Source organism: Salarias fasciatus, chromosome 19, assembly GCF_902148845.1.
Source record: "Salarias fasciatus chromosome 19, fSalaFa1.1, whole genome shotgun sequence".
NCBI lineage: Eukaryota > Metazoa > Chordata > Actinopteri > Blenniiformes > Blenniidae > Salarias > Salarias fasciatus.
This window is the reverse complement of record NC_043763.1, coordinates 10,982,342-10,999,403: the sequence shown is the minus strand read 5'-3', so window position 1 is coordinate 10,999,403 and position 17,062 is coordinate 10,982,342. Positions and strand designations below refer to the sequence as shown.

The following is a 17,062-nucleotide window of genomic DNA, read 5'->3' as shown; positions in this document are numbered from 1 at the left end:
ATTCCTGTGGGAGTCACAGCAGACAGGAAACAGGGAGAACATGCAAACTGACCAGCAGGTGGAGGTGGAGACTTTCCGCAGAGCCAGACTCAGGGTGGAGAACTTCTGTTCCTGTTGGGGTTAGAAGAATAGAAGAAAAGACAAACGGTTGTGGGGAGGGATTCAAACTCTGGTTTTGGTAGAGATGCAATTTTGAGGACATGAGAAACTGAACATCTGACTTTCTTCATTCATGATGGATGCAATGAATTATTTGACATCTCAGATGAAAACACTCCTTTAGAAGTTCACATTTAATAATAATGCTTGAGGTCTGTACAGTTCCACTTTGACCTTCTAACTTTTAAATTCAGATTATCTTTTGTTGCATCAGGATAAACAAACATGTTGAGTTGTGTGTGTGTGTGTGTGTGTGTGTGTGTGTGTGTGTGTGTGTGTGTGTGATCACTGCTTCCTGCTGCAGCCTTCAGGGGGGCTGGACAGGGAAACACCCTCCCCCCTGCACGCGCCAATCACCACCAGCGCGAGGAGGAGACTCGTGCATGAAAACCACCACCTCCACCTCCTCCTCCTCCACCTCCGCCGCCTCACCTTCCATTCGCTCCACTCGGACTCGAACCCGAAACCCCCCCACTGTGCTGCAGACCCCGCTCGGCCGTCATGGCGACCCCTCTCACCGACCAGGAGAAGCGCAAGCAGATCAGCATCAGGGGCATCGTGGGGGTGGAGAACGTGGCGGAGCTGAAGAAGGGCTTCAACCGCCACCTGCACTTCACCCTGGTGAAGGACCGGAACATCGCCACTCCCCGGGACTACTACTTCGCGCTCGCGCACACCGTGCGGGACCACCTGGTGGGCCGCTGGATCCGGACGCAGCAGTTCTACTATGAGGCGGACCCCAAGGTAGCGTCTGGACTCCGGACACGGCTTCTGTTGCGTAACGGAGAGAAAATGGGTCAAACTTTATCTGGGAGCCGAAGTTTTCCTCCAACCAGGAACAGACTTTCTCTCTACGCACTACCCGCATTTCCTTCTGTTTTCACACATAAGCCATTATTTTCTCTCAATAGCATAAAGTTGAACAGGTTTTTTCAAATGAGGAAGTAAGTTAGTTGCATCAACATTTGCGCTTTACAAAGAGGTCCTGTGTTGTAAGGTCACTGCATCATGAGGGGAGAGAAAACATAACAGGAGACATGAAAAAGTTAACTTCCATCTACACTGAAAACCAATGAGTATGATTTATTGTCAAGAAGCTTTCTAACAACTGTTCTACCAACATTTAAAATGCTTGTTTCAGGTTTTATCCATGTTACTCTAAACCACATGAACCTTTCTCGTGTGTGTGTGTTTCGCCTTTGCAGAGAGTGTATTATCTCTCTCTGGAGTTCTACATGGGCAGGACGCTTCAGAACACCATGATCAACCTGGGACTGCAGAACGCCTGCGATGAAGCCATCTACCAGGTCAGATTCCGGTCTGCGGGTCGTTCATTCATTCATTCATTCATTCCTCCTGACGCCGGCTCCTGATGGCGTCCCGTCCTGATGTGCTGTGCTGCAGCTGGGGCTGGACATGGAGGAGCTGGAGGAGATGGAGGAGGATGCGGGGCTCGGGAATGGAGGCCTGGGCCGGCTGGCAGGTAAAATACAGCTCAAGTGGTTTATTTTAAGGTACTTTGAGATTGTTGGGAAAGACAGGAAATTGAAAAATAGTTTCCCCTCAAACTGACAGTCAGGCCCAGCACATATCTAGGAGGAAACTGCAACTCCACAGTGCTACCCTCTAATTTCCGTGCTGCTCTGGCAGTTGTCCATCAAATACCTTGAAGTGCCTGTTGTGTATTTGAAGCAACTTGCAGCCACAGGAAGGTTGCAAAAGACTGTGTGCAATTAAACTCCCAATAACAGAACTTCTGGTGTGATTGCACGTGATCCTTCTTATTACACTCAAAGCATGCTTCTTGGACTCAATGGCCACCCTGGGTCTCGCGGCGTACGGCTACGGCATCCGATATGAGTATGGCATCTTCAATCAGAAGATCAGAGACGGCTGGCAGGTAAAGGAAACTTCTGCATTGAAGGAGGAATGTTAATTTAATAATTTAAGTTTGAGTGAAGCTCGGCTCAGACTTCTCTCTTATCTTTCACTTTTGAAAATCAGTACTCTCTTCTCAAAGTGGACAAAAATTGGGTCAGGATCCAGCTCCGGTTGATCATTAACACGGACCTCGTCCGCGATCATCCTCCTGCAGAGTGGCTGCAGCTTTCTGGTCAAATAAACATTGCATCTCTTGTGATAAGGAATCCAAAATCTAGCGGCTTTTGCCCTTTTGAGTCATGCTCATTATTTGCAGTTCAGACCTTCAGTGTAAACATGCACTTCGGCACACACACACACACTGTGGCTTTTCTGCACAGGGGTGGATGAACTTGCACATCTAATCTCTAACAGCTGTAGCAAGGTATTTGCAGAGTGAATGTCGTCCACCTGATTATCAATTCCCTCTTTTCTTCAATCAAAGCCCCGATCTGAGGAGGTCATGAGGGGAAAGTGCCCTCGCTGACCTCTCTGCCGTCGAGCTGTAACTCATCTCTGTACGTCACCGTCCTGGTGTAGGTGGAGGAGGCGGACGACTGGCTGAGGCACGGGAACCCCTGGGAGAAAGCCCGGCCCGAGTACATGCTGCCGGTTCACTTCTACGGACGGGTGGAGGAGACGAAGGACGGCCCCAAATGGGTCGACACTCAGGTACTTTATACACCTGATTCAAGCATGAAATACACTGATAAATCATCAAGAGACCCTCTTTTCTGTTTGTTGCTCGCCTCTTCATTCAGGATATTTCTGTACGTCTCTACATGAAATAAACCATTAGTGTATTTTGTAAACTGTCCCTGTTGATGTCTGACTGGTTCCTGTCTGTGCAGGTGGTGCTGGCCATGCCTTACGACACCCCCATCCCGGGCTACATGAACAACACTGTGAACACCATGAGGCTGTGGTCCGCCCGCGCCCCCAATGACTTCAACTTGAGAGACTGTGAGTCCAATATCCTCCTGCAACAAATTACAAATTCACTTTTGCAACTTTCCTATTTTAGCCTGCATCAGAGGAAAATGACCAAACTTCTGCAGTGGCTGCTGGATCTCAGCCTATTTGCAACATATCTCCACTACTTCCCCTCCTGCACGTTGAATTTACCATTGTCTCTGTCTCCAGTCAATGTTGGAGATTACATCCAGGCCGTGCTGGACAGAAACCTGGCGGAGAACATCTCCCGGGTGCTCTACCCCAATGACAACGTAGGTGGAACGATGTAATGCTCCTGGACGCCAGCGGGGGGGATAGAGAGGAGGGTTTCCACACAGTCTGGTAATCTTCGTGCTTCTTCCTTATGTTGTAGTTCTTCGAAGGAAAAGAGCTTCGCCTCAAACAGGAGTACTTCGTCGTGGCGGCTACACTCCAAGACATCATCCGCCGCTTCAAGACCACGAAGAAGGGCGGCCCTGGCCGCACCTCCTTCGAGAGCTTCCCAGATAAGGTAGATTTAAAATCAGTCCTGCAGAAGCAGAGCTGCTGTTTTGTCAGTGGAAGTGAGGCGTGTTACCTAAATTATTTTGTAACAGACGGTTGCAACCAGATCTTTTCTGCTTTTTTTGTCCTCCCTTCCTGAAAGCAGTGCTGCTCACTGATGGTATCTTTATCTCGCTAAACAATAAAGCCTTGTATTTATATTCTGCTCAGAAATAATCTGTCAGTCTGATCTGTCCTTTAGTAGAGATTATTGAATCTGGCCGAAACACTCATGGAGCCAGTTTTCCAAGCAACAGTTCAACACGACGTCCTGTCTTCCAGGTTGCCATCCAGCTGAACGACACTCACCCAGCGATGGCCATCCCCGAGCTGATGAGGATCTTTGTGGACATTGAGAAGCTGGACTGGGACACGGTGGGTTTCATTTCCCCTGTGACGCTGAAGAGAGAGGCTGCCGGTGACTGGATGGATCCTTCCTCCTCTGCAGGCCTGGGACCTCACCAAACGCACCTTCGCCTACACCAACCACACCGTCCTGCCCGAGGCCCTGGAGCGCTGGCCGGTGGAGCTGATGGAGAACCTGCTGCCCCGACATCTGCAGATCATCTACCAGATCAACCAGGCCCACCTCGATGTACGAGAAACACGGTTTAAAATGGGGGGGAAAAAAACTAAATTCCCACAAATGATCTACATATTAACAACATAAATGCATGTTTGCTCTGCACAGAGGATTGCAGCCCTCTTCCCTGAAGACATGGACAAACTGAGGAAGATGTCTCTGATCGAAGAGGACGGCTGTAAGAGGGTCAACATGGCGCACCTGTGCATTGTGGGCTCTCACGCCGTCAACGGAGTGGCTGAGATACACTCCAACATCATCAAGAGCGACGTGTAAGACTCGCTTCTTCATGATTTGTGCTCAGTTTGAACATAATCGCCAAGCAAGTCGAGAGTTGCTTCATGTTGCCACAGGATTGAATCATCACCTCTTTGAGGAAGCAGTTGAAGGTTGATGCACAAAGGAACCATGTCTGTCTGCATACCTGTAAGCCTGAAGGATGTTATTTTTCACTTTTCTTTTGCAGGTTTCGTGATTTCAGTGAGCTGGAACCTGACAAGTTTCAGAACAAAACCAACGGCATCACTCCCAGACGCTGGCTGCTGCTCTGCAACCCCGGCCTGGCCGAGCTCATCGCCGAGGTCTGTTTGAGCGGGAAAGGAACAAACCGGCCGGCGCCAAGAGACCGAGTCGCGTAGAAGAACCCTGAATCTGCAGATATATCCCCCAGCTGTCGGCAGATCAAATATTGGCAGATCTTTTTTTTCCCTCTCAGACTGTTAGCTTCAGCCAGACATATATATGAGAAGCAGAGTACAGCGGAAATTGTTGTTTGGTTTTCAGATATTTGTATATAGTGAGTATAAATGTCTTCCAGGTGATCGGGGAGGACTATGTGAAGGACCTCAGCCAGCTGCGGAGGCTGAACGACTTTGTGGAAGACGCCGCCTTCATCCGAGACGTCTGCAAAGTGAAACAGGTGGAGCCAAAAACAGTCTACATTTTATAGAAGCACCCCAAAATTACTCCTCCGTCAGTCTGTATGGCAGCGTTTATGCTCTTTTTAAAACATATATTCTCCAAAAAATACAGTCCAAAGATTTTTAACTAATACTGCAGACAGGTTTGAGACTCGGATGAAAGAGTAAAATAACTTTTCTTGTATAGAATATACTTATCCTACTGCGCTTAGATTGGACTTCACTATATAAAGATATATATAGTTGTGCTGTGTGTTAAGAAGGATGAAGTCTGAATCAAGCTTAAGAAATTCAGGAAAATTAGATCAGATGAGTTTAAATCGCCATTTCCTCCCAAGAATTCTGTTTTCCTTCAAACTTGGAGCGCCAGAAAGAGAAAATATTCACCATTCCTCCGTAACATCATGGCTGCAGAAGTGGATTGTGGTTCTGATAGAAAGGTGGAAGCAGCCATTAAATCAAGAGGCAGAAGAAGCTCGGATTCTCAGACTATTAAAAACGCTGCCGGTAGATTTTCATGCTCTATTTTTGCAGATCTCATGCAGTTGTCACATGTTTGTTTTGCTTGCATCGTTGCAGCAGAAATCCAGTAACTGCCAATTGCTCCTCATTTCCTCATAACTTCACTGCATGATCATTTTATTGTGATAAGCTGTGTTGCAACACACGCTGCATGTCCGGACAGCTCCCACCTGAACGAATCGGTGTCGTCCTGACTGCTCCCTTTCCCTGCTCAATTATATCTGATCTGTTTTCTCACAGGACAACAAGGTGAAGTTTGCCCAGTTTGTGGAGAAGGAGTACAGGGTGAAGATCAACCCGGCCTCCATGTTCGACGTCCACGTCAAGAGGATCCACGAGTACAAGCGACAGCTCCTCAACTGCCTGCACATCATCGCCATGTACAACCGTAGGTTTCAACATTACCGAGCCGCGGCGCCGAGCGACGGCTTTCGTGATGTAGTCTGACGTGCCCCGGTGTGAAAAATCCCCCAGACATCCGCGTAACAACAACGCTGTCGGTTCCATTAGACGTGGAAATTTTCCATGTAATGAACAAGACTTTAATTTCATTCATCTTTCTCCAGGCATTAGGAAGAATCCCAATGCACCTTTCGTTCCACGGACAGTGATCATCGGAGGAAAGGTAGAGCTCAGTTTAAGAAAAATCAAACTGCATCACTGACAACGGCGGTAACCCATTTCCGCCCCCTGCAGGCCGCTCCCGGGTATCACATGGCGAAGATGATCATCAAGCTGATCACCTCGGTGGCCGACGTGGTGAACAACGACCCCGTGGTGGGAAACAAGCTGAAGGTCGTCTACCTGGAGAACTACAGAGTGTCTCTGGCTGAGAAAGGTCTCATTCACAGCAAGATATCAGCACAGCTCTTATCGATAAGATGGATTTAGTGCTGATCTGGATCTGCTTCTCCTCAGTCATACCCGCCACAGACCTGTCGGAGCAGATCTCCACTGCCGGCACGGAGGCTTCGGGAACGGGGAACATGAAGTTCATGCTGAACGGGGCGCTGACCATCGGCACGCTGGACGGCGCCAACGTGGAGATGGCCGAGGAGGCCGGACAGGAAAACCTCTTCATCTTCGGCATGACGGTGGAGGACGTGGCCGAGATGGACAAGAAGGGGTACAGGAGACACTTTACCTGATTCTCTACCTGCTGTGACTGATGTGACACTGTTGAACCAACTTCCTATTTTGTCTGTTAGATATGACGCCATGACGTACTACAAGACCATCCCCGAGCTGAAACAGGTGATGGATCAGATCACCAGCGGATTCTTCTGTCCCAAAAACCCAGATCTCTTCAAAGATCTCACAAACATGCTCTTCAAACACGACCGGTGAGGAAGAACTTGCATGTATTTCAGCATTTTGTCAGGCTTGTTGATTTCTAAGTTTTTTTTTTTCTCCACGCTCTTGTCTGTGTTCAGGTTTAAAGTGTTTGCAGACTTTGAAGACTACTTGAAATGCCAGGAGAAAGTCAACAACCTCTATCAGGTAACATTTACAGAGAAATCTGACTGAAGGGTGATGAACGTTTCCATGCACTGAAAACTCAAAACAGGTTTTAAATATGAAACTGAAGTGGCAGCAATCACGATTAATCCACAAAATTATGCAATTGACTAATTAAATTAAATCTTTTTCCACTGAGAGGGAAAAGAGCGCGCTGTTCTTTTAGCTATGATTTCTGGTGTTAAAGAAACCGATGTTATTTTACATTCACTTCTTCCTCTCTAAAGCATTTTTCCAAGGCAGCTTTGTGTTTTACATTTCAAGCTTCACATAAGCAGACCGAAGAAGTCATGAAAAGGTGAAATAAAAGATGTTTTCTGAACGCTTTAATGTTTAAAAAGTGCAGAGTTAAAGATGAAGTGCAGTACAAGATGAACGATGAAGGCCTCAGCCTTGTATTAAAGGAAGTGACGGTTGAAACTTTAATTCTGAGGAGTTTTTCGAATGTTTTGCTGCATACAAAGTAATACAGTAGTGTTGTGATTGAAAACGAATCTATACAGGAATAACTGAAGAAATTCTCAAGCTATGACGGTCAAGGTGAGACGAGAAACTCAGAGAAGCATTGGTTGATTTTAAAAAAAACAAACTGCGATCGGTTTGTGTTCCAGAACCCAAAGGAGTGGACGAAGATGGTGATCCGGAACATTGCCGCCACGGGGAAGTTCTCCAGCGACCGGACCATCACGGAGTACGCCACCGAGGTGTGGGGGGTGGAGCCCACCGACCTGAAGATCCCCGCCCCCAACGAGCCCCGGGAGGCCATCGAGGAAACGGCCCGCGCCCTCAAGAAGATGTGAGGCCGTTCCCGCGACCAGAGGTCCTCATGTTTACACAGTACTCAGTCAGTTCTGTCTTTCTGACATGAGGAGGAGCTTTCTCAGCCGCTCCTCTGCCTGGTTGTTGTTGAAGCTTCGAGTCAAAGCACTGTTACAGTTCAGTCGGTAAACTGGGAGTCGCTGCAGGGAGCGGATTTTACATTCCTGAGTGTTACACATATCAGCAGCCGGAATTTGGTTTTTTTTCTTTGTTTTTGTTTTTTGTTCTTTGCACGTTTCACTAGCACAGATTCAATTTTGCTTGATTCCACACTTGTTCTCCCTGCTGCTAAAATAAAAGCATTAATCGTGATATCATTTAAAGACTTTTTATTTAAGTCCATCTCGACGTTAGAAAGGGAACATATTGCTTTTTCTTTTTTTTTTTCTTTCTTTTTTTTCCCCGGTCAGTCCCAGGAACAAAATGTCACGGTCTCAGTTTCTGCAGAAAATTCCTGGAATAAAACAAAAGGAGCAATGATTCTTATTTGAGATTACAGACGAGATTTACAAAGGGGAAAAAAAATAGTGCAAAATAATTAAGACTTTGATTCAAGTGCAATTTCAAAGTGCTTTCAGAGCTGAAAAGTTGCTCCTAAAAATGCACATAAGACAAACGCTGCCCTTTAATTTTAATTTTGGTCTCCACTGACCATTAACATACAGCTGCTGTCATTTATATCTATGATTACTCTTATTTTAGTTCTGATTAACTGTCTGCCAGTAACTCAAAGCTTCTGATTACATAATTTCAGACAGCCTGATGTTGGTTAAATATTTGAGGAGGTATCCAGGTGAACATACAGCTGGTGAATCATTGCTGGTCCACATAACAGAACAGCTGATAGTAAAGGTTGTAATCCATACATTACATAACGGGCATGCATTCACCATGAGTCTAAAATAAGTTCATTCATTTTGTTTGTGCCCTAAAAAAAAAAAAAAAATTACATTTTATGGAGCTGGACTGTGAACGTGCCTCATCTGCTGTGTAATATCGTGTGTTTTAACTATGACAAATTACATAAGTTTTTCAATGTTTTCCACTTGTTTTTGTTTTTAAAAATTCTTCAATAAATTACTGGTACCGATAGTGGTTGTATTTGGGTCTCATAGGATTCTTTCATACTTACCCCACTATGTCTGATAAGTTGGGATCTAAGTACACGTCGTTGTGGGAGTATCCCAGTTCGGCTTTGTAGGAGATCATCTCCACCGGAACGCCGGTGTGTCGTTCTCTCTGGGCCTGGAGTGCGATTTCATAAAGCTGCAGAGAGAGAAAGAGATGGTACTTCTGCACCGAGGCAGCGACATCCACCAGGAGAACGGCGTCGGAAGAGCGGACTGTGGCGGCTGTACCTTCAGACCCATGTGATGAGGAACCATGTAGTCGTCCTCTGCGTGCAGAATGAGGAGCGGACTGCTCAGCGTCTTCAAGCTACACAGCAAAATGACACGCCGAGTGCTTAACAGCAGAGACGTGACACTGAAATGATTCATTGCACTAGGATAAGTAGGGATGTTTCTCACTTTTCGTCATTTGCAAAAACAATGTTGTTCCTTTCCAGGGCGTTCCAAAGCAAACTCTCAGCTCCTGGGAGGAACGTGTACAACTGCAAGAAAAGATGGAGCATACATATCAGTATATCAGTAGTAAATCTAAAATATGTATATATAGAGTGAAAACTAACATCTATAAAACTATGAATAAGATAATTAAATATATGCCGGAGATACATTATTCAACAAATTGAAATATTCATTGCTTTTTTTCATTATATTACCTTTTAAGTCATTAAAAATGTTAGAATATTTTCTCATGTTTTTTCCATTTCGTACAATGTCAAAAAAATGTGGTAAGGTTTTCAGTTTGTGTTGAAATCACAGAAGAAATGACTCAATTTTTAAACATTTCTAAACCCTTCTGACTGTGACTTTGAGACTTTAGCTCACATTTGCCTTGTTTATCTCTCTCTTCTATAAACACATAATTATTCTCCATCATGAGAAACAACCGCTTTCTGTAATTCCGCTGAGAGATTAAATAATCCCGAGGCCACACAAATGGTAAGAACACTTTTTCTTTTTCTTTAGTGAGAGTAGCCCTAAAGAAACTGAATTGTGACGTAGATGTTCTGGTTTAAAGTATTCAGAATACTTTGTGTTGTTAAATTTGAAAGTAAAATAAACTAGGATTAATAAGTTTAAAAAAAAAAGAATCATTACGCTCACTCATCTGTTGGCTTCATCTCATCTTAACATTTTCGATACAGACACTTGTTGCAGCGTTAGAGAAGGTGGTGATTTCCCCTCCAGCCGCTGTGTTTAGAGAGGTGCAGAAAAAACTGGTCTCACTTTCGAGAGGGGATGATTGACGACGACGTCTCCGATTCTTGTGTAGGGAGCTTCGAGGATTAAAGCATCAACAGCAGACCCTGATGTTACAGAGAGTGAAATGAAAATTATTACAATTATGTCAACTAATCCTAATAACGTTTGCAGACCACTTCAACCCACCTTCTTCTTGGATCTTCACTGCGCTGTTTGTCGCCACCCTGCAAAACAAAATACATACAGTTTTTTAACATTTACAGTGATTTCTCCCTTCTTCTTTGCTGGATGATGACAGTTTAGCTTGTAGGAGGTGAACAGACCCAGTGCCCAGCGAGTGTCCCCACAGACAGACCAGACTCACCCCGCTGTGACTCTTCACCCAGTGGTACAGAGAGACGGCGTCTCGGGTCAGTCCAGCCTCGCTGGGCTCGCCGCTGGAATCTCCAAAACCTCAACAGACAACACAGATTACCAGCCTGAAGTCACGACGACTCGATGGTTCATGATCTGATAACCTGATACTTCTGTTACTACCTTATTATTCTTACTTCTGAAACTCACGTCAAAACAAAAGTCATCAGTTGACATCTTACCTCTGTAGTCCAAAGAGAAGACGTGGTATCCTGCTGCACTTAAGATCTGAAATTCAACATTGTGGATTTTATCTTGAAGCCCAAAGCATTTGACAAAACTAAATGCATCATACTTTACCTTGACCAGTTGCACTCTGTGATTTATCGCCCTTCAGAAATGAAAGGAGGGCAAAAACTATCAATAAGCAGCTTATGGATAATCCGTTTATCTAGCAATACTGAGCCAAAGGAACTTTCTCCTGGTACCCCAAACCTACCTGGTTCCTAAATTTCCATGGAGGTAGATGATAACAGGTTGACCATGTCCCAGAGTCCTCTGATACCACTCCGCACTTTTCTCTGCAGCCTCCTCCCACTGGCCGGCAGGGAGCGTATGCCTTCAACCCACAAGAGAAGAAAGACAGAAAACCAAGTTTGAATATCTCCAAACAAATATATGAGAGACTGTTGAGTATTTCACCTGAATGGACACAATGGGACTAAAGCATGTCCTACCAGACTCCCACTGAGACGCCTTCCTCCGTGTCGAGGTAGAAGTTGTGTGTGTGGTTCAGCAGGTCTTCAGGTTGGCTGAGATCCACGAAGAATGGAAACCTCACTGCAGCAGAGGAGAACACACAACGTCGGTGGGTTTGTGTGAGAGTTAGTCACAGAACCATCCTGTCTCCTCTCACAGCATGCCTGTGTTTCTATACGAAACTTGTGAAATCTCATTGATTCATGCAAGTTCACATGTTACAATGTTGTTTTGCAAGGTAAATTGTGCCAGGTAGGTCACCAGCTCAGGCCACTCCCTTCAGCATTAGCAATGTTGGGTTGCAACACATTAAAGCAACACATTCCATAAGTTTATTTATTTATTGTGACTTCATGTGAAGTTTTAATTCATTATCAGGCATCACTGTTGCTACTTAGTGTTTTTATCTGCATTTTGCAGCCAATGCGTTTACTCTTTCAGCAGAGTAATTTTCAGCAAATTGTAGTCAAGAATGTGTTTTGGACATGATTATTTCATGCATGCACATTTAATAGAATGCATGCTATCACGTTAGCTGCAAGTTTTCACTTAAACAGTACTCTTCCGACCTCTTGTAGTGATAGGATCAAATGTCATGCATGAATCGATATTGCATTTCCCCTCACTGAACATTCTGGAGATTGAAAGAAAGACCAGGCGGAACTTACCCAGGTGAGCATAGATGAGCTGTCCCAGGATCCAGGGGAACAGGTAGAGGATGACAGGAACTGACACATACACGGAGAGAAGGGCGGACACGGCTCTCCTCATCCTCATTTCTACAGCGATAATAGCAACTATTGGCCGACAGGATTTCTAAATGACTGTCTTTCTTCTGTCTGAAAGGGAAAAAAAGCACATGAGCTCCTGACAACACGAGACCAGTGAAGAACACAGCAGAGGAAGCAGGGCAAGGTTCAGCCAACTCTGCCCCCTGGTGGTGAGGGTTCACACCACAAGCAGAACGCACAAATACGAAATAAAGGGCGAAATTTAAGTTGTTTGAGCACAGAAACCTCGGAAAGAGTCCTAAAGCACGGAAAGTAAACTACCTTTCGTTGGCTAAAGTGCGTTTCAAAGCGGCTCCTGTCAATAAAACCACACCACAATGCATCATGGGTAATGGAGTTCTTTTTCCGTATTAAAACCAAAACTCAGATTTTTCTCTTTATTGAAAGCAACAAGGACAAAAAAAAAAAAAAAAAAATTGACAATGTTAAAGAAAGGTACACCTGTTTTCATTTTTTCATTCAGGTTCTGACGTCAAAACTGTGATAGTTTTTACACTTATTGTTTTGCACTTTAAATATATTTTCAGCAAATCACAAATTGAATAAGTGGTGTCATAGAATAAATAATATTTTTACAGTTTTAGTAGTAATTTAGTTAGTTGAAGGTTTTATATTCTTGTCAAATATTTCTGATTTGATTTTTAAAGGCTCAAGGAGAATGTTACACAAGCCAGACAGGCTAAAAAGTTGCAGTTCTCGAGTTTCATGCTTTATTTTGAACAAAGAAATGCTGTATATAAAAATTATGATATCCAATTGCAATATATAGTTCGCTACTTTTTTGCAATATCTTCAATTTTAAAAATTGACAAACAAAAAGTTTCTTTCTTTTTGATAATCTTTTGCAAAATCAATAAATGAATGTGTCAGTAGAAACGGGTGGATGCAGAGCATTTTACATAGTGATGAGCCTCAACAGGCTGTCTCATGATTTCCATGCTGTATTGCTGATTGCTGTTAAATAACCTATTAATAAGCCTCTTGGAGAATGGTGTGTAAATAAGTTTGTTTTGTGATTGATTGAGCATATATAATTTTATTCATTGTCTTCAAATGGAGCAGATTCTCAGAATTCACTCTGTTTTGTGGACCATTTGTTCTTGCAGCAGACTTTTATTGGATTGACCCTTCATTTCCATCAGGTTGACTGAGTGTGCTAACAAACCCTGTCATCAGATGTAATTACAAATCCTCCCCAGCAGATGTCGCACTGCGTTAACCTCGTGCCTTGATTTGCAGATGGTGTGCTGATTATGTCAGAGGCAAATTGAGGGCATAATAAAGTAACAAACATGATGATGTATTTTACTACTTTTTTCCATGCATTTGTGGACGTGCTCGTTTTAAGGTGACACCCTCAGTATAATGCCTCTGACCGAGGAATATTCCTCTATCTGGTTTCAGTAACACAATTGTTGACATGAAAGGAGACAGGAGTTTATTTACTGTTCAGCAGAACTTTGCCTTCAGTTTATATCCATTTGTTTCACAAGTGAGACTGTAAAATTTGGTTATTAAATGCGCAGTGTGTCAAAAAATTGGAGTATCAGGTTGCAGATGGTACATAACTAAACACTGCTCTGATCATTTTGCCCCTTTGGAAGCATTTATATCAGAGAGTATATGGCAGCTCAATACTCACAGAAGTCCTCATGTCATCTGATGTGTGTTTCCTGTTGTTTAGTCTATGAAAACTATTTGAATTTCTTCTATCTATATATGAATAATATTTCTTTTGAAAAGAATGCGTTTATTGTCATCATACAAGTACGACGAAAAAAACTAAACCACTGAACCATTTGAAGGGTTACACCAAAATAATACAAGTGTTTATTTCGCTATTAGCACTTGCTATGAATTCTCAAGATAAGATGCGATGTTATTGTTATGAATCTCGTCTGTTGACTGAGTCATCTCTGATGATATCAAGAGGATTCTCTCCTGCCAACTTCCGTTTCTGTTTATGTCCCATTTCGCCCTCCCAGAGCTTTTTTGAGCGGTATTTTTTTCTCTTTGCTTTTGAATAGAGGGTAAACAGTATTTTTGCATGCCTTTTGTAACAAAATTGTCCATTTAACCGCTATTGCATTTTATGACCGCAGTATTTGACTATAATTCAGTCGCCCGATGTGTTGGTGTAGCGGCAGATTAACATCTTGAGCTTTAGCGCGTGTAGTCGAGCCGTTACGGCGGCCACGTTCCAGTCAGGAACTGCAGATGATCACTCCACATTTCATCAGAGACATTGGACGTCGGTTGGAGATATTTACCGAACGTGCTCAGTCATTAATTTAACTGAAATTACAGCGCCGCCCGATCCCAATCAAAGCTATCTGTAGGCGGGTCCCGCTGCAGCAGCATCGATTAGTGGCTGTCTCACCCGGGAAGTGACGCTTTGTGGAGGAATGTGAAGAAAAAAAAAAAGAAAAGTTGGAGGTATTTCTGCAGTGACGCTGACACCGCGACAACTTCAGCTGCTGCGAGGGAACGAAAATGGAGTTTAATGTAAGTAGAGTAAGGATGTTAATTATTGCTTGCTTTTTTTTTTTTGCACTAGAAGCGGTGGCGGATGACCTGAAGCCACCTTCCCTCCTCATGACCCCAAAAAACACACTCTCACTCACTGATGAACCGTCAAAAACCGCATGATCATCCACAGCGTGCTGCATTCAGCCGGAGTTTGAGTTATGTTTCTGGCTTCTTGCATGCAGGATGAATGAAAACCTCTAGAACACCGGATGTTTGCATGTAAATCAGATAGTGGATATTCAGTTTTTACCCGACATGTACACTCGCTGGATGCTTCAGTAGTTACTCTTATTTCATGATAATCAGCCAGTCACATGGACGCGACTCAGTGCATGTAGGCTTGCGGACTGGTCAAGATGAAGCCAGCATGAAAATTGGATGCAAATGTGATTCAAGTGACTATGAATGTAGCATGGTTGGAGATGATCTGAGTAAATAAAAATCCTGATGTGCTGGGATTTTCATGCACGAACGTCTCTAAGGTCCTAAAAGGAAAGCATCTCGTGATTAGGGTGAAAAACACTTCTTGGTGTCAGAGGTGAAAGGTCAGACTGGCTGGTTGGAAATTACGCAACATGTATTAGACAAATAACTTGCTGCAGCTAAGGTATGCAGAAAACTGCCTCACACAACCTGGAATTCTGAAGATGGAGGTCTACAACAGCACAGTGGTTTGCACTCTTTGCCTTATAGCAAAGAAAGCCTTGGTTCAAAGACTGGCTGGGCCTTACTGTGTGGAGTTTGCCTGGATTTCCTCCCACAGTTCATAAACATGCAGTTGAGGTTAATTGAGGACCTGTAATTGCATCTAGGTGTCAGTGTTCTGGTTGTTTGCCCTGTGATGGACTGGGGACCTGTCCAGGGGTCTGCCCACCTTAGATTCCACCTAGGATTGGCTCTACCACCCCACTACCATGAACAGTCTGCAGTAGCAGAAGAAAACCCTCGGTACAAGTATTATGTCATTCACATAACCAATAGTGATCCATTCAGATCAATACTGACTGATTATTAGTAAGAAATAAAAAGTGATCTGTGCAACTTAATACAGTTTTCAAGGTGATATTTTTTTGCTTGAAAATGTAATTTCCACACTAAAACAACAAATAACACAAATTCTAATTTTACTGATGTCATCATTAAAATTATTGATGTATTTGCAGGATAAAAAGAGATCAATCTGTTAAACACACTGAGACTGAGACCAGAGTGCAGCGACAGTGTCATCAGAGGTAGGCATGTCATGTCTGACTCAACCGCTTGTCAGCTGCATCTGTGAATGTTTTCAGGCTTTGCACTTTATTTTAAGGGCCACAGCAGGAGAGAGGCGGGGAGAGAGACTCGCATGCTCTGTAATGTCCAGTTCTGAGACTGCAGCGTCTGCAGCATCTCTCACTATACAGTTGGTGGACTTGGAATCATCCAGTGTCCACACAGGCGTTTGGTCTTGTAAGGATCCTTCTGCTAATATTCATTATAAGAAATATGAGAATTAAAATATTAACTGCAAAAAAGATTTGTGCACTGATAGAACATCTACAGTGAGATCCAGGGTGTAACTTGACGTACATTTTGTATTGTTTCACAGATCAGTCTTTATTGATTCACAAAATCTTATGAGTACAGGTGTTATCTCATTATCTCTGTTTTTGCAAAAGGAAAATGACTGTTGATCTAACCTTATCAATAATATTTTATGCTGCAGTGTGTTTTACTTTATGTTGTCAGACAGTGATTTATGGATCCTGTGGAGTGTCCATCAATTTGTGTATTCAGTTTAGCGCATCAGTACAGCAGTGGTAGATACAGGTGAATAATAAATCTGTCTTACTGCTTTTGTAAGAAGTGTAAAGCCACTTGAGACTCATTTAAAAACAGTGTGAAAAATTGGGGGGGGGGGGGGTCACAAATGCTTGTTTATTACTGGAAAAAAAACTTTATTAAGAAAGGACGTTTATGCCACAATTTTCCAATTGTTGTATAAAGTGCAATGTCTGCGAGCATATTTGGCATGGTCAGAGATGGGATCATTTTACTGTGTCGAAATTTGTCGAGAATAAGATGGGTTGTATGTTGGCCCCTCAAACTAAAATGAGTTTGACACACCTGTTCTAATATTTGTGCTTTGTAGAGCTACAAAATCAATCTGTGATATAGATGACACATATTTTTCTATTTTGCAATCTAACTTCTACTTAAGTATATTTTACAGAGTGTAATGTATTTTAGAGCTTTTACAATCACTTATTTTGAAATCAGTAATAATTTGCATTTGTGTTGTAGCAAATATATGAAATATTTAATCTGAAAAATTTTTTTTTCTCATATTTACATTTTCCTCATTTATTTTATGTAAAAAAA

At 43.3% G+C, this 17,062-nt stretch overlaps 2 protein-coding genes across 2 annotated transcripts; one reads left to right on the top strand and one right to left on the bottom strand.

Annotated features, from left to right (window-relative positions):
* The first annotated feature begins 574 nt into the window (after positions 1–574).
* On the top strand, positions 575–9,039 carry pygl (phosphorylase, glycogen, liver). Its single transcript, XM_030116420.1, has 20 exons — positions 575–903; positions 1,365–1,466; positions 1,564–1,642; positions 1,956–2,059; positions 2,620–2,751; positions 2,931–3,042; positions 3,223–3,305; positions 3,407–3,544; positions 3,859–3,951; positions 4,025–4,171; positions 4,268–4,431; positions 4,626–4,740; positions 4,977–5,078; positions 5,842–5,989; positions 6,168–6,226; positions 6,298–6,439; positions 6,520–6,727; positions 6,810–6,944; positions 7,035–7,101; positions 7,731–9,039. The coding sequence occupies exons 1-20, from the start codon at positions 661–663 to the stop codon at positions 7,917–7,919; spliced, it is 2,562 nt and encodes an 853-aa protein (XP_029972280.1). The 5' UTR covers positions 575–660; the 3' UTR covers positions 7,920–9,039.
* LOC115406408 (lysophosphatidylserine lipase ABHD12-like) lies at positions 8,255–12,353 on the bottom strand. Its single transcript, XM_030116424.1, has 12 exons — positions 12,050–12,353; positions 11,360–11,462; positions 11,122–11,241; positions 10,983–11,013; positions 10,865–10,910; positions 10,592–10,721; positions 10,455–10,492; positions 10,293–10,372; positions 9,468–9,550; positions 9,297–9,375; positions 9,071–9,204; positions 8,255–8,392 (listed from the first exon to the last, which is right to left on the bottom strand). Exons 1-12 carry the CDS (start codon positions 12,156–12,158, stop codon positions 8,365–8,367), a joined length of 981 nt encoding a protein of 326 aa, XP_029972284.1. The 5' UTR covers positions 12,159–12,353; the 3' UTR covers positions 8,255–8,364.
* Between the last annotated feature and the right edge of the window lie 4,709 nt (positions 12,354–17,062).